This window comes from Cucurbita maxima, unplaced genomic scaffold (genome assembly GCF_002738345.1).
Source record: "Cucurbita maxima cultivar Rimu unplaced genomic scaffold, Cmax_1.0 Cma_Scf00010, whole genome shotgun sequence".
Classification (NCBI taxonomy): Eukaryota; Viridiplantae; Streptophyta; class Magnoliopsida; order Cucurbitales; family Cucurbitaceae; genus Cucurbita; species Cucurbita maxima.
The window spans coordinates 5370269-5389949 of record NW_019272026.1 but is presented as its reverse complement, the minus strand read 5'-3'; the positions used below and the strand labels follow the sequence as shown (position 1 = coordinate 5389949).

The 19681-nt window shown below is 36.1% G+C and overlaps 3 protein-coding genes and 1 long non-coding RNA gene across 6 annotated transcripts; 2 read left to right on the top strand and 2 right to left on the bottom strand.

Annotated features, from left to right (window-relative positions):
- Positions 1 to 3776: 3776 nt before the first annotated feature.
- LOC111484984 (probable LRR receptor-like serine/threonine-protein kinase At1g74360) lies at positions 3777 to 7784 on the top strand. The gene is made up of 2 exons (XM_023131669.1): positions 3777 to 4137; positions 4309 to 7784. The coding sequence occupies exons 1-2, from the start codon at positions 4068 to 4070 to the stop codon at positions 7548 to 7550; spliced, it is 3312 nt and encodes a 1103-aa protein (XP_022987437.1). The 5' UTR covers positions 3777 to 4067; the 3' UTR covers positions 7551 to 7784.
- Positions 7785 to 10092: 2308 nt separating this feature from the next.
- Positions 10093 to 12291, bottom strand: LOC111484986. 2 transcript variants are annotated; one of them, XR_002718611.1, is made up of 3 exons: positions 12171 to 12291; positions 11947 to 12059; positions 10093 to 10313 (listed from the first exon to the last, which is right to left on the bottom strand). It is a non-coding gene; the product is annotated as an uncharacterized LOC111484986 (long non-coding RNA). The 2 variants fall into 2 exon arrangements; XR_002718612.1 differs by having other exon boundaries at positions 10093 to 10258; positions 12171 to 12261.
- On the top strand, positions 11874 to 12551 carry LOC111484985 (dCTP pyrophosphatase 1-like). The gene is made up of 2 exons (XM_023131670.1): positions 11874 to 12062; positions 12211 to 12551. Exons 1-2 carry the CDS (start codon positions 11925 to 11927, stop codon positions 12448 to 12450), a joined length of 378 nt encoding a protein of 125 aa, XP_022987438.1. The 5' UTR covers positions 11874 to 11924; the 3' UTR covers positions 12451 to 12551.
- A 1582-nt stretch (positions 12552 to 14133) lies between these two features.
- On the bottom strand, positions 14134 to 17120 carry LOC111485739 (transcription factor PIF7-like). 2 transcript variants are annotated; one of them, XM_023132757.1, is made up of 6 exons: positions 16683 to 17120; positions 16217 to 16499; positions 16037 to 16105; positions 15853 to 15918; positions 15101 to 15442; positions 14134 to 14411 (listed from the first exon to the last, which is right to left on the bottom strand). In XM_023132757.1, the coding sequence occupies exons 1-6, from the start codon at positions 16799 to 16801 to the stop codon at positions 14277 to 14279; spliced, it is 1014 nt and encodes a 337-aa protein (XP_022988525.1). In that variant the 5' UTR covers positions 16802 to 17120; the 3' UTR covers positions 14134 to 14276. The 2 variants fall into 2 exon arrangements, with proteins under 2 accessions (XP_022988525.1, XP_022988526.1); XM_023132758.1 differs by having other exon boundaries at positions 16217 to 16447; positions 16682 to 17118.
- Between the last annotated feature and the right edge of the window lie 2561 nt (positions 17121 to 19681).

The window sequence follows — 19681 nt, the reverse complement described above, 5'->3', positions numbered from 1 at the left end:
GCCCAGAATGTGGATAATGGGGCAGGACCAGTTTTCGACCCATTGGACCATTGGTTGGGTTCAAATGATAGATAAACACGTCCATGTTAAACAAAGGGAAGGTCCCGCGCCCAATCACCAAAGACTTTAATAGTGCTCGGCATCTCTATCACTTTGCTTTATGGGTTTGAATCTTGAGACCTCATGGCTTTTACAATTCAACATAACTATTTCTATTTTGACAAAGTTGTGTTCCCTTTACCACTTTCCCATTCTATCACAACAAAGTAATCAATCTACTTTTTGTTGTTATCTAGTGAATGAAGAAAACTTTCCACCTTATTGAAACTGCTTTAATTTAGGTACCAATCTTAATGTAGCTCTTTTTTTTTTCTTTTTTTTTTTTTTTTTATGGAATAACAAAGTAGGAATTAAAAATCAATCCACCAAATCTTGAGTTTCTTCTTTTGATTGGGTTCATTTTGATTAATATCAAATCAGAAAAAGGAAAAGTGAAAAATTATGTACACTAGATTTGGATTCGTATTGAATTCTCTGGCTTCGCACTCATCAAGTCTACCTTGAAATTAGTGTTTCGTTGGAATAGTTTATAGAAAATGAAGCTTAAAGTTATTAGGTAGAACTCTTAGACTGAAAATATAGTTGTGCGCATCGTAATGACACTTTTCACATATCTAGAATATATTATAGGTACACATTTGAAAAAAAAGTTGATGGTTTGATGTGTAATGAATGTATTCTTGTTTGTCGAGCTAACTCAATCATATTATTTTAGAGTATGACAAATCAATTAGCTGAATTATGCAAGGTAGATGAAACCAAATCTTTTCAAATTTCTTTTCTTTTTTTAGTTTTCTTGAATTGGGGAAAAAAACACCAACCTGCTTGGATGGTTAAACTATTTGCTTTTGGAAAAGTGAGTATGGTTTGTTGCGAACACTGATTGATAGGAAAGAGAGAAAATGGAGAAAAAAGGAGCAAATTTTATTGTCTTTTCTTTTGAAGGATATTTTTATTTTCGAAAATTAGTGGTTTGGTCAAACGACTCAATACTCAAATCTGTTTAAATCACTAATTATTATTGTGCATATTTATGTTTTTAAAAAAAAGAAAAAGTTAAATTAACAAAAATATCCTTAAAACTTTAAAAATTTTCAATAATACCTTTAAAATTTCAAAAAAGTATAACAAATACCTTTAACACGGCTCAAAAAAATTTTATTGTCAATATATAACTCAAAATCATCTATTGGTACCTCGTAGAGTATCTGCTTTTTTTATATCACTTAATGAAGATTTTGAAAACTTAAAAATGTATTTATGAGATAAAAAAAATATTAAGTGTATTTTTATTAATTAAAAGAAAAGAAAAGAAAAGGAAAAAAGTTGATTTTGAAGCTTCCATAATAATTCAGTTGTGTGCTTTCCAACTGCTACCATTTAATTTCATCATCAATTTTCATCTTCTATTTCATTAATGAAATTCACTTTAACACACAATAATATTTTTCAACACAAAATTTTAAATTATTATTATTATAATAAATAATACTAAATGGAACCTCCACGTGCAAACATAATTTTGCAATCTCAATAGTTATTCAAAAAGATCTCCACTAATTAATGGTACATCTAAAAAATTAGACTTCTTCTATTTAAATTTGATTTTTTTTTTCCTTTTTTTTCACTGCATGCATTTTGTAAATTAAAAACAATTAAAAAAAAAAAGGAAAAATTCTTATTAAATACCATAATTGTGGTTTCCAGCCTGTAATTTTATTGTAAAATAATTTTTAAAATAACTTGTAAGCAAAGGTGAATATTTCAACAACTAATTAAATAATAATAATAATAATAAAAGCCTTTAAATAAAACTTGATTTTATATTTTGCAAGTACACCCATGTACTTTTGTAATTGACATTTTTTGTCATTATGACCAAATATAAAGAGTATATTTTCGTATATATTGAATTAACAAAATGAGATTATTATTGTAATAAAAATAAAATATATATTAAAAAAGAAAAAAAGAAAAGGACGCACGTGGGGGACAATAGGTAGAGATTATTCTTGAATGGAATTGTGTGTTTGAAAAGGAAAAATTAAGATTGAGATTTGCCTTTTGTTTTGTTGTTAATTTTGAGGAGCACGACTCACCCAATAATGCTCTAAATTCACGCACACGTGATTCTCTTCCCATTTTTCTTTTTCTTTCCTTTTGAATAATCAACTCGTTTTCTCACGTTATGCGTTTAAGAGTGAGTAAGCCAAAGTAACATCATTGACGTTTTGAACTCGACTCCATCAACTATATAGGAATTGCAAGCACCATCTACATCATTCAAGACACCTTGAGCATAGTAGGCTGCCTCGAACAGAAAAAAATATCTTCAATTTGTACTTACTAGCTATTTTTGAGATCTCACGTGGATTAGAAACGGAAATGAAGCATTAAAACATGCAACACACAAAAACCAAAAAAACAAACATTCCAAAATTAGATAGGAATAAAAAATGATAAAATTTTAGCTAATTTTGATTTCTTCTCATTACAAGAAAAATGGTAATAAATTTAGAAATAGAATTTTAGTTAATTATTAATGACAATAAAGAAAGTAAATCAATGGAAGGAAAATACAATTTTGGTTACATTAATTGAAGGGTGAAGGCCTAAACCAATATTCACATTATACTCTCTACATTCACATTCACTTTAAATAGTCATCAATAAGCTAGCTCCCTTCAAATTTTATCTTTTTTACTTTTACTTTTACTTTTTTATAGAGTTCGGTAAAATATATCTTTTAACATTCATATTATTTAATAATATTTCACTCTTTAATTATGACAATAAAAAAGTATAAATTCATAAAAATTATAAACTAAATAATGAATTTTGAATTTTATGTTTATTTAGTTTAATTTTTTTAAAAGAAAATGTTTAATTAGGGTTTGAGCTAACAAAATTATCTAATAAATTTCGAATTTTTTATTTTGTGTCCAATAATCATCCAATTTTTTTTTAAAAAAAATGGTGAAATAAATTCTAAAATATTCTCTAATTTTTTTTATTTGTTTAATATAATTATTTATCCCAAAAAAAAAAAAAAAAAGAAAAGAAAAACACAATATCCACCACACCAAATTTGACAAATGGAATCCAATTTTTGACTGTCTCGCCTTTTCCTTTTTCTTTTTTCTTTTTTTTTCTCTTTTTTCCTTTAATATATATATATATCAATTTGTATGGTACGTAAGAAAGCACGGGCAATGTGATTTTAGCCTAACCCATAAATTCCACACAAAAAAAAAAAAAAAAAAAAAAAAAAAAAAAAAAAAAAAAAAAAAAAAAAGAGAGANACAACTCTTGCTTTGACCAATTGCCATCAAAGGATTTCATCCAGACAACATTGTAGACTTTGATCCCTTCCTGTTTCTTTGCCCAAATTTTATGTTTTTTTTTATTCTTTTAATATCTCTTAATTTCTTCTAATTATATATCACAATAAGTAATTAATTTAATTAAAATCATTACAAATAAAACGAAAAAAAAATTATAAGGAAGATTTAGAATTTTGATGAAAGATTCAAAGTTGCAAATAGTTGAGTCAAACACTAAATTTGCTACGAAAGCAAAAGGTCAAGCAAAGCGGCTCGCTACCGTCCCCTGCCTGTGACCCTCACCCCACTTTCCCACCAACAACCATCCAACATTAAACTAACCAAACCAAACCTCTTTCACTTCCTTTCCTTTCTTCTCTGCTGTCTCCTCCTCATCAAAACCCTCCAACATTTTTCCACAAACCATTTTTTTTTTTATTTTTTTATTTTTATTTTTTATTTTTGTAAGTTCAGTTTCAAACTTTTGTTTGGTCTTGTGCGGGCGCTGCTGCTGCGTGCGGTTTCAAAGCCAATTCGTTTACGTTTCACCATTCTCTACTTTTCTCCCCATTTCTTCCCTTTTTACTCCAAATTTAGCTTCTTCTCTTCTGCTTTCATGGCTTCTCTCTGAAAATTTCTCCAACCCATTTGCCCAAGGAACACACAGAAAAATTACAGTGTAGTATGAAGGAGAAAGACACTCATAATCATTCATGGCGTCTTCCAATTATCATTTTCTTCATCTTAATCACAGGTATTCACCACAAAATCGAATCCCTTTTGATTTTTCTCATCTGGGTGTCTAAAATTCTAAACAAGTTTTTTTTTTTTTTTTTTTTTTGTGGTTTGTGTGTGTAATTTTGCGTTGTTTACGAGGAGGGTCTGGTCGGATTCAATCATGTTCATTTGTTTTTTTTTTTTTTAGGTACAATTGTCGAGGGACAAGAATTGCAGAGAGACAGAGAAGTTTTGTTACAGTTGAAATTCTTTTTAGAAAAACACAATCCCATTAAACGAGGAAAATATTCGTTTTGGAATTTGCAGAACTCGCCTTGTTCTTGGTCTGGAATATCCTGCAATCAAATCAATTCCCAAGTGACCGGAATTGACCTTTCAAATGAAGATATTACCGGCACAATTTTTCATAATTTCTCTGCCTTTCCGGCGCTAACGGACCTCGACCTCTCTAGAAACACTCTCTCTGGGCTAATTCCCGGCGACTTGAACAACTGCAGAAATCTCCGGCTGCTGAATTTGTCGCACAACATCATCGATGACAAGTTGAACTTGTCGGGGTTGGTCAATATCGAGACTCTGGATTTGTCGGTCAACCGGATTTGGGGAGACATACGGTTGAATTTTCCGGGCATTTGCAGAAATTTGATTTTCTTTAATGTTTCCGGTAATAATTTCACTGGTCGGACGGATGACTGTTTTGACGAATGCCGGAATTTGCAGCATGTGGATTTGAGCTCCAACAGATTCAATGGTGGATTGTGGGGTGGGTTGGCGAGGACTCGTTTTTTCTCAGCGTCGGAGAATGAACTTTCCGGCGAGCTATCGCCGGCGATATTTACTGGGGTTTGTAATTTGGAGGTGTTGGACCTGTCAGAGAATAAATTTTCCGGCGGAGTTCCAGTGGAGGTTTCTAATTGTGGGAATTTGTCTTCTTTGAATCTTTGGGGGAACCAATTTTCCGGGAAAATTCCGGTGGAAATTGGAAGAATTTCGGGTTTGCAGAATTTATATCTGGGAAAGAACAATTTTTCCCGGGAAATTCCTGAATCCCTCCTAAGTTTGAACAACTTGGTGTTCCTCGATTTGAGCAAGAACAATTTCGGAGGGGACATTCAAGAAATCTTCGGTAGGTTTACACAGGTGAGATTCCTTGTTCTTCATGGGAATTCTTACACCGGAGGGATTTACTCTTCTGGGATTCTTAAGCTCCCAAGCGTTGCTCGTTTGGATTTGAGTTTCAACAACTTTTCAGGTTCATTGCCTGTAGAAATCTCTGAAATGAAGAGCTTGGAGTTCTTGATTCTTGCATATAATAAGTTCAATGGAGTGATTCCATCAGAATATGGGAACTTGCTGAATCTTCAAGCTCTTGATCTCTCATTCAACAACTTAAATGGATCAATCCCAAGTAGCTTTGGGAAATTGACTTCACTTTTGTGGCTAATGCTGGCAAACAACTCCTTGACTGGTGAAATTCCCAGGGAGCTTGGTAATTGTTCTAGCTTGTTATGGCTGAATCTTGCGAACAATAAGCTACATGGGCGCATCCCGTCCGAGCTTTCGAACATTGGAAAGAACGCCACGGCGACATTCGAAATGAATCGACAAACCGAAAAGTTCATCGCTGGATCAGGGGAGTGCTTGGCTATGAAGAGATGGATACCAGCAGACTACCCTCCTTTCAGATTTGTTTACACAATTCTTACAAGGAAGAGTTGTAGAAGCATTTGGGATAGATTGTTGAAAGGGTATGGCCTTTTCCCATTTTGCAGCAGAATTAGAACACTGCAAATCTCTGGTTATGTTCAGCTAACTGGGAATCAGTTCAGTGGTGAGATACCAAATGAGATTGGAATGATGAAGAACTTCAGTATGTTGCATTTGAGTTGCAACAATTTTAGTGGGAAGCTCCCTCCACAGTTGGGGAATCTGCCACTGGTTGTTCTAAACGTCTCGGAAAATCGTTTTTCGGGCGAGATCCCGACCGAGATTGGAGGCCTGAAGTGCTTGCAGAACCTTGATTTATCATACAACAACTTCTCTGGCATGTTCCCTAGAAGTTTCTTGAACTTGAATGAGCTTAACAAATTCAACATTTCATATAATCCTCTCATAACTGGTGAAGTCATTCCAAGTGGGCAATTCTCAACGTTTGACAAGGACTCATATCTTGGCAATCCTCTTTTGCGCCTTCCATCGTTCTTCAACATAACACCGCCGAAGTCACCTGCCAACCCAAGAATGGCAGGATCATCCAAAAGGAACTCAACGCTAATTGGGATGTTGGCTTCCTTATCATTGATCCTTGCTTTCTTAATATTTGGTGCATTTTCTCTTATAGTGTTCTCAATGGTGAGAAACTCAGATGAATCACGAGGACATCTCTTGGATGATATAAAATATATGAAAGACTTCGGCTCGAGTTCTCCCAGCTCGTCGCCGTGGTTTTCGGATTCGGTAACGGTGATTCGACTTGACAAAATGGTTTTTACGTATGCTGATATTCTAAAAGCCACAGGAAACTTTTCAGAGGATAGAGTGATTGGTAAAGGAGGATATGGAACAGTTTACAGAGGAATGTTACCTGATGGGAGGCAAGTGGCAGTGAAGAAGCTTCAGAGAGAAGGGAATGATGGTGAAAGAGAGTTCCAAGCTGAAATGAAGATTCTTACTGGAAATGGCTTCAACTGGCCGCACCCGAACCTTGTTCAACTTTACGGATGGTGTCTTGATGGGTCGGAGAAGATTTTGGTGTATGAGTACATGGAAGGAGGGAGCTTGGAAGATCTCATAGTAGACAGACTTAGACTAAACTGGCAGCGTCGCATCGATCTTGCGATCGATGTGGCACGAGCATTGGTATTTCTGCATCACGAGTGCTTTCCTTCTATTGTGCATCGTGATGTGAAGGCAAGTAATGTTCTGCTTGATAAAGACGGTCGAGGACGGGTGACAGACTTCGGGTTGGCTAGAATTATGGATGTAGGAGACAGCCATGTGAGTACCATGGTGGCTGGAACCATTGGTTACGTAGCACCCGAGTATGGACAGACATGGAAAGCTACGACAAAGGGCGACGTGTATAGTTTTGGAGTTTTGGCAATGGAATTTGCTACGGCAAGACGAGCACTGGATGGAGGGGAAGAGTGTCTAGTTGAATGGGCTAAAAGGGTGATGGGAAATGGGAGACCAGGGTTGAGTAGAGCAGTGATACCAGTGGCAGTTTTGGGGTCGGGGCTCGTCGACGGGGCGGACGAGATGTGCGAGCTGCTGAAGATTGGGGTGAGGTGCACACATGAAGCACCAGGGGCAAGACCGAACATGAAGGAAGTGCTAGCTATGTTGATCAATATCATAGGGTTAAGAGGGGGAGATGAATTCAGCCAGATGTTCTCCCCTACTCCATGCATTGATCAAGATTTTGATTGAAGAAATGTGAATAACCTTAGGTTGTTACATAGTGTTTGATAGACATAAGATAATACTGATACCTACACACTTCAATTTATTACCATTCATCTTGTAAACAAAAACATTCATCATTCACAAAATGTTGAAAGAAAAAAGAAAGAAAAAAAAAAAAAAAAGAATGAAGAAAGAATTCCTCTCTGTTTTGCCTTTTGGTTTCCTTGCAAGAATAATGAACACATCTCCTATGGCCCAAGTTGATTGAATAAAAGAGCTTTATTACATCTGGACTGGAACCAAAGTCTTTCACAAAGAATTGGTTGATGAGGCTGCCATTTGAACAACAGGGCAGAGCAGGTTTGTTGGGAAAAAGATGGCTGAAAATGAGCTCAGTTTCTGCTTTTGTTGGTTCAATTGTTTAAAGCTTGATTGCTTGGTGGTGGGCTTTCCAAACATTCAAGTAGAGACCCATGAACAAAATGCAACAAATCATTGTATTTGGCTAATAGAATGTAAAAAGTGTAGAATTTTGACTGTATTTTTTTCCGGAAAAAAATCTCGTACTAATAGAAATGTATTCCTTACGTATAAATTTATAATCAACCTCTTGATTAGCCGATGTGAGACTCCTCTCTCAACAATTCTCGAAATAGCATATTTCAGCAATAAAGTTGAAATGTTTAAATCTACATACTCTTTCGCTTACTGTATTAAAAAAAAAAAGTCTTATAGCATAGATAACCATTATACAATAGCTTTATATATATATTAGTTGGATCATTGAAACCCATAATTGATTAGATTAATGTCAGGAGTAGGAGTAGATTTGTGTGTGTATATAGTTAAATTGTGGTTATTGGATAGAAATGATGGAGAATGGATTATTTTTGCAGGAAGTTGGAGATCATGTTGCACTTAAATCAGACAGGACAAAACTACAAGTCTTGTAAGGAAGAAATAAATAAAATAAAAAATCCCAAATCTTCGATAGATTTTGGTGTCAATTCTTGATTTGCAGAAGAATATTGAAAGCCATTTCCCCAGAACTTTAATGCCTTCATTTTGTGGGCCCAACATGAGTGATGTAAACTCTCAGCTTCCACGTTTCTCACTCACAATGGCTCATACAATCATCCAATTAATTCTGATTCTTTTTTTTTTTTTTTAATGATTTCAAAAGGGAAAATAACTAATTTATTAATAAACTAATGTTAAAATTGAATTTTTGGTCCAAATTTCTTAGGAAACAAAACCTTAATTAATTTTCTTTGGGAGAATTTCTAGTACACGCCCTATCCACTAATCATTATATTAAATAAAATAGGTAATAGATAAATATTATTAGGACCTATACAACTTCAACATCTTCATCATTTATTCCATTTCAGAGTATTAAAAAAGTTTATAAATTTAAATATATGTCACAAATACTGTCAATCCTACTGATAGTGGAGCATATCAATATCGAGAGTGTTTCAAAGTTTTTTTAATTTCTACTGTAGCATTCTTGGTAGATTAATTATTCTTATAGAGAATTTATTTTATTTTATTGTATTTATACATTAAGACCTAGATCAAATATGTAAATCATTGCAGTGTTGAATCGTAGTTGTGATGTGAGGAAAAAGAAAAAAAAAATCCTAAAGTTGGGAAAAATAAATTAAAAATACGGTAATGGAATGGCATAGTGCAACAAGGACAATTTTCTTTTTTATTTTTCTTCTCACTTCATTGGTTTGTTTGGTTAAAAATCACGCTCTCTCCACAATGATATGATATTTTCCACTTTGAAAATGCCTCATTCCAATGTACATATATTCCTTTACTTATAAACACATGATCATTCTCTAAATTAGCCAATGTGTGACTCACTCCCAACAATCCTTCCCTCGAACATCAACACACAACACGTTTAATAATTAGAGTTTTTTTCTTCCTTAATTTAAAAAATCAACAATTATATACATTATGTAGTAAAATATATATTTAAAATAAAGAAGACACACAACCCACAATTAGAAGTTATGAGTAGAATCTCTAATCTTAACCGGAGGATCAAAGAGGTTTTTAAGCCTTTCCCAATTATCCTAACCTGAACTTGTACACATTGGATAGGTTAAATAACAAATAAAAAAATGTTTAATGAGTCTAGAAGCAATAATTGGTTGTCCATCTTCATCTCCACTTTCCTTTTCTGCATTGCAATCATTAACATCTAACTCTGTTCTCTACGACAATTTTTTTTTTTTCCCTTTTCCTTTTTCATTTTTCTTTTCTTCTATTTAAGCAAAATTTGAAGCTGGGAAATCAAAAAAATCAGATGCTTTAAAGCAAACTATTTGAATAGCTTTCATGGCCTGAGGCAACCCTCAGCTAGTAAGCTACTTTGGTTGCACTTCATACGGTGAGCATAAAGCCCCCCACCATCTACTTTTCCAGAATTTCCTAATCCTTTTTATAGAACTATCATTATGGCTCGTGAAACTATTGTATCAACAACAATTAGCAATGCTATGATGCCTTTTAAGAAAGGAAAAAAAATCAGAAGTTAAAAATTCAAAAATTTCAAACTCAAACGGTAGCAAATTATACTTGACTAGGGGACGAAACAACTCGACGGTAAAGGATAGGGAAATGAACAAGATTATTGACAGAGATGGAGTGTGCATTTTGATGATACTTCACTGTGTGCTAACTTACTCCTCGAGTGAGAGTTCCAAGATCTCGACCTGCTCCTGGAGCGAATAGGATGATCAGGTCAAGGAGAAGTTGTATTTAGTAACTCTAAGAAATATGATTATCCACGGTTAGTCGGTGTCACAAACTCACAAACTCCTAAGTTAGAATATATATATATATATATATATATTAACTCAAAACACTTGATAAGGTAAAGCATATTAGGTTAGAATTAAACTTGTAAATATCCTAATAGTACTTCGTGAATTAATCTCCTTTTTGAAACTCCAACTAGTTATTGTTGGCCCAGAAAAGTAAGTGGAAAAGAAGAATAAAAGAAAAGGAAACGAGAAGAACTAGAGGCCATGGTTGGGGAGATAGAAGATGATGAAATGAAAGAAAAGAATGGGTGTTTAAACAGAATTTGTCTGCTTTCCCTTGCAAACTTCCAAGATTTTCATAAATTCTCTAGACTTCAATCGCAATTTCCGGGATTTGTATTACGTGCCTCCGCCTCCAACTTCTCTCTCCACATCAACTCCTTTTCTCTTTCTCTATAACCTTTGAAGTTGAGATTAAAATTAAAAGAAAATCCCTAAAATTATAACAGTTGTGAAAAACCAATATCCTCGAGTTTAGTTACAACAGTGCCAGCGCCGTCTGCTGATCATGTCTTTCTCCTCACTCCTCTTCTTCTTCCTCCTTTCTCCCCATCTTTCCCAAATTTCGAAACAGAGATTTTTTTAAATAGATGGGAGAAGGGAATGAAAATGAAACACTTCCAATTTCGAAACAGAGATCCAAATGCCCCCAATGATCTTGAATCGCACAGAAGTCAATTCTCCAAACTCCGTAATTAAATATTTTCAACGAGTTGTACCTTCACACACCATCGTTTAACTACAAAGATGCTCATGATTAGACATTAAATAACTTGTAGAGCATTATATAAGTTCAGCAATTGTTTGGTAACATTCCTTATTTCTCCTTTTTCATTTTTCGTTCTTCAGAACATTACCAAAGAGACTTTGAGGGTTTAGAAACGCTATGAAATGCTATCAATCAAGAGGAAAACATTGCCCCACAAGTGTTTTTTTTACCCTAATTGAAGGTATCTTTTGCCTTCTTCATTTTTAGTAAAACATATTTTTCGCCCAACAAAAAGACATATAACCTAAAGTTAACTGAAAGTAATCCACTGCATATTAATAAATGAACTAGGAACTAGGATCCAAAGTCGTCACACAAGCTTGCTCAATAAGCCTAGTAATTAGTTAAGACGTGTCTTCAACGAAGGTGGCAAAGATTGGAAGCTTCCCTCTCAATTGTTGAATTCAAAAAAACAAGTCCAAAGAAGCTTCAAATTCTAAAGCTTGAATGAAGTGGGTAAGTATTTTGTGGTGTAGATAAGTGGAGAGACATGGCATGGCATGAGGTGCTGCAGCAGCAGATAGGTGATTTGAACTTTGAAGTGATGAATGGAAAGATGGAGACATGCTTTCCCACACTTCACATGCCTTAATTACTGTTTTATCTTTTTATCAAACACCTCAAGTGCACCTCCCACTATCATCTCAAATTCCCCGTCTCTCTGTCTCTGTCTCTGTCTCTCTCTCTCTCCCTAAACTGACGTCTATAAATTAATGGCCCAACCGAACTCAGAGATCACATTCATAACCACAAGCAGATAAAAACAGATCAAAGAGAGAGAGAGAAATGGAGAATCGTTCTTACGAACCTGAGAAAACCGCCAAAGACGTCTCACTGCAGGAACTCAGAGACATGCTCGAAGAGTTCGCTCGAGTACGAGGATGGGAACAATACCACAGCCCTAGAAACCTGCTCCTAGCACTTGTAATCAATCAAACAAAAAAAAAAAAAAAACACATTGAAATTAACAATTCGATCTCCATTTTCGACCTAAAAACATGCACAGCCAGTATAGGATAGGAAAAATCTTACATGTTGTTGTTGTTGATGATGGAATTACAATTGCTTGCAGGTTGGTGAGGTCGGAGAGCTATCGGAGATATTCCAGTGGAAGGGAGAGGTGGAGAGGGGGCTGCCAAACTGGAGCGCGGCGGAGAGAGAGCATTTGGAAGAAGAGGTGTCTGATGTGTTACTCTATTTGGTGCGTCTCGCCGATGTGTGTGGCCTTGATTTGGGCCATGCCGCTCTCTCAAAGCTCGTCAAAAATGCCAACAAGTACCCTGTCGCCGCTTTCGCGCGCGCGCTGCCATGAACTTCGCTCCCTTCTCTTTCGTCCCTTCGCTGCTTTTCTGTTTCTGTACTCGTTTCTGCTTCATATTGATATGCACGGAGATCTGTCTCAGTTTACTCATACTCATAGCGCTCTTATTCTTTAAATATTCTCGTTTTCAATTTTTCACGCAAAAATATATTTAAAATTATTATTAGTTTTCTCTCTTAAAAAAAATATGGATACAGGTTCACCTAATTCTATTTTTTTCTAACATTAAAATTATAATTAGTATTAAACTAGTTTTTTTTATAAAATTGAACTTTAAAGGATTAAATTTAATATATATTGAAAATACAGCTATTAAATTTATAGTTCTAAAATAAAATGGGACCATTGTTGGTGAATTAAAATTATATTTTAATATATATTATATATATTATGTATATACTCCAATAATACATAATAGAAATCAAGTTATCGAATTTTAAGAAAAATATATCTAATCTTAATTATATTTAAGCTAAGGAATTTGATATTTACAAGGAAAAAAAAAATACTATATTATATGTACAAAACAATAACAACCATATGACTGAGGTATAGATCATGATTTGATGTGAAGAATTCATCCATGAAGATAGAAGATAGAGAGGAATCAACCGACCTGTCGTGGTGGGACAACTTTTTTGTTTCACTAATCAAAATAACTATTCATACCTTCCCTTGCGAGTTTACGTTCATTCTTGATCGGGTACAATTTTTCTTTCTGTAGTCGTTACCTGAATGTTCACACCCCAATTGAGTTGCTTTACGACACTTCTTAGTGCCAAGTGACTTGTACATTTTTATATATTATATTTCATTTTTTCTATGTAATCAAATCTTATAAGTAATTAAAGTAGTGTGTGAAATCGTTCTACGAATAAAGACATCAATTATCATCTTAAATGTTAGATGAATCGATTTGGAATGTTCTGATGCTTCTCAGCTGTTCGACGAAATGCCCACCAGAAATTTGGTTACTTGGAATGCACTGATGATTGGTTATACTCACAATAGAAAGTTTATGGAAGCTATCAATGCTTTCAGAGGAATGCTGGCAGCTGAGACTGAACCGAGTGAAAGAACCGCGGTGGTAGTTCTATTGGCTTGTTCTCATTTGGGAGCTTTAAATCAGGGAAAGTGGATCTATGGATTTACAATATCAGAATAAAATTTGAGACCGAACGCGTTTGTGGGCACAGCACTTACTGATATGTATGCTAGATGTGGCTACAGCAGAGAAGGTCTTTGAAAAAATTGGAGAGAAAAACATCTATACATCGCATGTCTTGATTTCTGGACATGTCATGAATGGGCAAGGCGGTGCAGCTTTGCAGGCTTTTTCTATGATGTTGATGGAAATTTTCAAGCCAGACGAGGTTACCTTTCTAGGTGTTTTGTGTGCATGTTGTCACCAAGGTCTGGTCACAGATCGAGCTGGATTGTTGGAGGGAGCTCTAGAGTTGATCCAATCTACAAGCATGGAACCGAGTCTATATTGGTATGATATTGTTTACTTTAAATTTAAATTCTCATTATTTTACCTTTAATTTTCTCAAAATATCTCATAGCAACCATGTCTCTCGTTTATAATACTAACAATCTTCTCCTTAATTAGCCAATGTAATATCCTCGGTTGCTTTTACTTACTTTAGACTTGCGCATACTGTCAAAGGAAAAAATACAAGAACAATAGAATGTGCCATTCCATCGACCAAAATTACTAGAGAAAGCCTTGAACATTTGGTTGAACTGAGGCATATCTAAGTATTCAACTAAACTAGTGTTTGTTGGAGTCAACCAAATGGTGGAGCTTATTCTGGCTAGCTCTGATGCATATCCTCCTCGATCCCTTCTACAAATTGTGATTCCATTAATCTGCTTGTCTGCCGAGGTGTCCTGTTCACTTCTTGGCAATATAGCGTCACCATTTTACTGTACAAATCCATATCCATTGACTGCAGCAACAAAAAATCAGCACTTCGATACCCAAAAAAAGAAAAAAAAAAAAAAGAAACTAAACTAAACTGGTATAGTTGGCTGCACATTCATTCTGTTCATGTTAGGAGTTTATGTAGGATGCTCAACATCCAATTTTAGTCTTAACCCTCTAGACTCTTGAGTTAGAAAATTGAATCAGGCCCGACGGGTGTCTATAACTGTGAGATCCCACCTCGATTGAAACTAAACATTCTTTATAATGGGGTTGATACCTCTCCCTAATGGACGTGTTTTAAAAACTTTGAGGTAAAGTTTGAAAGGAAAAACCCAAAGAAAATAATATTTGCTAATGGTGGGCTTGAGCCATTACAAAGGGTATCAGAGCCAGTCACCGGGCTATGTGCCATCGAGGATGATAAGGCTCGAACAATGTAGTGGATTGTGAGATCTCACATCGATTGGAGAGGAGAACTAAGCCTCCTTTATAAGGGTGTGGAAACCTTTCCCTAGCATACGTGTTTTAAAAATCTCGAGGGGAAGTCCGAGAGAGAAAGCACAGGCTTAAGCCATTACAACAACCGACTATCCCAACTGTTTGGACTCTGATCAATGTGTTTCTGAAACCAACGAAACTGGTAGTTTGATCCGTTTGGTTGGTTTTTTAGGATTTTGTTGCAGATGTACATATAGTTTGTGTTGGACTTACTTGTGCCAGAAAAGTGCAGAAAGGATCGGTTGGAGGGACGAAAGCAGCGGTGGAAAGTTTAGATTTTGGCTTTGTTGATGAGATGATGGAAGGCAGTAGAGTCGGAGAACATGCAGCAGCACAAGGGAAGGAACTGGAACTGGAAGCCATTGAAGCAGTGTCAAGCAGTCCCATACGAGCTGCAAGCAGTGACACTTGAAGCTGCTGCTGCTGCTGCTGCTGCATTCCTAGAGGTACGATCATCTGTGGCACATCTGATCTAATGCTGCACATGAACTGAACTTGTGCTTTAAGTTGCTTCAAATATTGAATCGTGTCGTCCAAAAGTGAAGCTCTATCAGTCTGTAAAAGCAGAGTTTTCAGCCCTTTTTATCAGTCTGTACAAGTGAAGCTCTTGGAATATAGGATATGCTAATATGATAAGTTTATCGTTCTTAAAAACTTGTTTAGGATTTGAATGAAAGTATCATGTTTTATAGTCTCAAACTTCATTCATAATCTGGAACTGCAACAGCCCAGATCCACCGCTATCAGATATTGTCCAATTCAGACTCACCGTTAGTAGATATTGTTCTTTTTGGGCTTTCTCTTTCGGGCTTCCCCTCGAGGTTTTAAAACGTGTCTGCTAGGGAGAGGTTTCCACACCCTTATAAAAGATGTTTCATTCCCCTCCCTAACCGATTTGAGTTTAGGTTATAGTTATATACTGAGTTTTTCAAGTATCCTTAAAAAAGATATATGAATTTTGGCACCTTACTCCTATTTGGCACCAACTTTTGTAGATCTTTTAACTTCTGGTTTATCCGATCTCTTCGTCTCTACAAAAAAGGAAAAAAAGATTTCAACTCCCCAGTATTCAAATTGATTAAAATCTTCTTGTTATGTTAATTTTTTGAAGTATTTACATAAGTAAAAAGTCATTTCATAGTCATTTACTCTCTCAGACTGAGTTCGTCTAATTGAACAGCTCCCACTTGTTTTCCTCTTCGTGTTATGTTCGTCCTCCTGATTTCAACGCCACAAACAACTAAATAAACTGCCAGTGATGACCACTAAAAGTGCACCAAAATAGCACAACAAAAACAAGTTTATTAAACAAAGGAGCTTGTGAATCACCGAGCCATCATCTGGAGCTAAGTCTTCAATGGAATTTTTGGCTTTGAAGCTCCTATGAGATTCTAAAAAAGCTCCACTCATAAAAGTTTCATCTTTGCCTTCTGGGTTGGATCGTGTCCGTTTCCTCAACAGTGAACTATGGACTATGGACTCGAGGGTGTCTTCGGATTGGCCCCATGAGTGCTTTGTTGAAGCCATTTGAAGAAGCACCTCCCCATGGCCGTCCACTGCTGCTTCTTGATCTCCATTCTCCCATGTCCTCTCCACTGCTTCATACTTTGCCCTGAAATATTGCACCAATTCAACCCAAAAAGACGTCAATGGAGGGTATGAAAGCACTTTTTAAATGAGTAGTTTTAGCATAAGTACTAGAACTCAAGAAATGAGTTTGTTTCTCGCAAATGACGACCAAAAACACATAAAAACAAATAGAGAAATGAGCTTGGCTAATTCAATTAGTGCTTACATGGGGACAAGATTGTGGCTGAAAGTAGTGTTCTTGTGGGGAAAATGGACATGGGAAGATCTGCTAACATCTTCATGTTGTTGTGGTTGGTTCCATTTTGGGACTATCCACTGGTTCATGCTAAATAATATGTACTGTTTTGCTATTGACAGAAGAAGCTAGGCTATCAGGAGGTTGAGGGTGAAGCCACTCTGAGGCTCCCTTCTCTTGCTCTTGCTGCTCTGTGTGTCGTGAGCTATGTTTATAATGGTTACATGATAGAGAGATGTCACAGTATGAAACCAAGATAGCAGAAAGAATATTGTAAGGGAATTTAAGTCTCTCTCAGCTTTGGGTTCCAATCAATGGACCACTCAACTTCTTCTCAACCCTTCTTTCCCACGAGGGGGTGTTTATGCAAGGGAAAATATGTAACAGGTGGGTGCCAGCACGTGCTAATCGATATTGTCCTCGACCCTTCTCTTGTTCTCTTTGGATTTTTCTTTTTAAGCTTCCTCTCAAAGTTTTAAAACGCGTCTGTTATGGAGATGTTTCCACATCCTTATCCTCTGAGGCTCAGCGTCCTCGCTGACACTCGTTTCCCTCTCCAATCGATGTAGAACTCTCCAATCTACTTCTTTTTGGGACCCAACATCGTCGCTGGCACACTGCCTGGTGTCCACCTCCTTCAAACCTCTTCGCTGGCACACCGTTTGGTGCATGGCTCTAATACAATTAGTTACCGCCTAAGCCCACCACTAACATATCTTGTTCTCTTTAGGCGTTTTTTTATTGCCAGGAAAATGTTCAGCACTCTTGCAAATAATGTTTCGTTCCCCTCTCTAATCGAGTGGGATCTAATTATGTTGCGAGTTCCATTGTCTTTGTAAGAATAAAGTATTTTGAAGTGAAATGCTTCTTTTGTAAGCACTTATCCATTATCATCAAGGGTCGTTTTTTAATGACTGGTGGATAGACACTAACCATGGAGCCCCATCAGAACTGCACGTTGGTGCAGAACTGGCAATAAATGTTTGGTTGATGAGAGTGGAAATTGAGCAAATCAAATGCAAGCTGGTGTGAAAGAATAATGTTGGGCCTCTTCCATTCTCTTCTGCCGACAAATTGATACTCAACCGATTGCAGGATTGCGATGGAGACAGAGAAACATTCGTCACAGGGAACATACACTTTTGTGGCCACGAATCCATGCTCGCTCGTTGTAGCCCATGAAACACACAACATAAACAGCTTACCAAATGCTGTTCATGGTCGGTAAATAAAGGGTTCGGTTTTTTCACGTGGCTATTAGGGAGAGATTTTCACACCTCCACACCTTATACCATTTATAGTAGCTCGAACCCACCGCTAGCATTTATGTTCTCTTCAAGCTTTCTCTTCCAGGCTTCTTCCTCAAAGTTTTAAAACGCGTTTACTAGGCAAAAGTTTTCACATTCTTATAAGAAAAGCTTCATTCTTCTCTTCAGCCGACGTGAGATCTCACATAAACGACTAAAAGATCTGTTTGAATGAATAATACTCGATAAAAAAATTAGGTAAAAACTGGTTTTTTTCTTCTTCTGAATTTGTTATTTACTTCCATGAACAGCATTATTGCAGTGAACACAATAGCATGTGTGAGCATGTGGCCCATCATTTGTTCCATTTGAAGGAGTAGTTTTCCCCGTCGGAGCAAAAGGAAGCACTGAAATTATGTTGGGAATAGACTGTTCCATTCTTTGGTGGCTGAGAATTGCCTTGAGTTTCTAGTTTCCAACATTTTTTAGCGCTGTTATTTTCTGTCTCCAACTCGGTTTTGTTTTTTCTTAGTCGTCCTTATCTCTTTAGGACCGATGTATTATTGTGTCGTTGTAACGACATTCTCTCGAGATTGGAATTTCAAAAGAGGGCAACCTTAAAAAGGGAAACCGAACGTATCCTAGAAAACCCATGCACCAAATAAGAAGGTTTGTTTAAAAAAAAAAAAAACTATTTAATTTTATAGCATTTGTATCTATTGGTCGTTTGTGAGAATGTACGTATGGAAGCTAGAACTTAGTCAAACACTTTGGGGCTTTATGTTCATAATGATGTCATGCTTGCTTTTGGTACTCCGGAGAAACAAATCTTAATCGAACCCATTTTTGCCCAATGGATTCAATCTGCTCATGGTAAAACTTCATATGGGTTCGATGTACTTTTATCTTCAACAAGCGGCCCGGCGTTCAATGCGGGTCGAAGCATATGGTTGCCAGGTTGGTTAAATGCTGTTAATGAGAATAGTAATTCACTATTCTTAACAATAGGGCCCGGAGACTTCTTGGTTCATCATGCTATTGCTTTAGGTTTACATACAACTACATTGATCTTAGTAAAAGGTGCTTTAGATGCACGTGGTTCCAAATTAATGCCGGATAAAAAGGATTTTGGTTATAGTTTTCCTTGCGACGGTCCGGGACGAGGTGGTACTTGTGATATTTCGGCTTGGGACGCCTTTTATTTGGCCGTTTTCTGGATGTTAAATACCATTGGATGGGTTACTTTTTATTGGCACTGGAAGCACATCACATTATGGCAGGGTAACGTTTCACAGTTTAATGAATCTTCCACTTATTTGATGGGATGGTTAAGAGATTATCTATGGTTAAACTCTTCACAACTTATCAATGGATATAATCCTTTTGGTATGAATAGTTTATCAGTCTGGGCGTGGATGTTCTTATTTGGACATCTTGTTTGGGCTACTGGATTTATGTTCTTAATTTCCTGGCGCGGATATTGGCAAGAATTGATTGNTTTAGCGTGGGCTCACGAACGCACACCTTTGGCTAATTTGATTCGATGGAGAGATAAACCAGTGGCTCTTTCCATTGTGCAAGCAAGATTAGTTGGATTAGCCCACTTTTCTGTAGGTTATATATTTACTTATGCGGCTTTCTTGATTGCCTCTACATCAGGCAAATTTGGTTAATTTTGTATGTGTTGTATCCTCGAAAATCTCATTTCTTTCGATGGAGAAG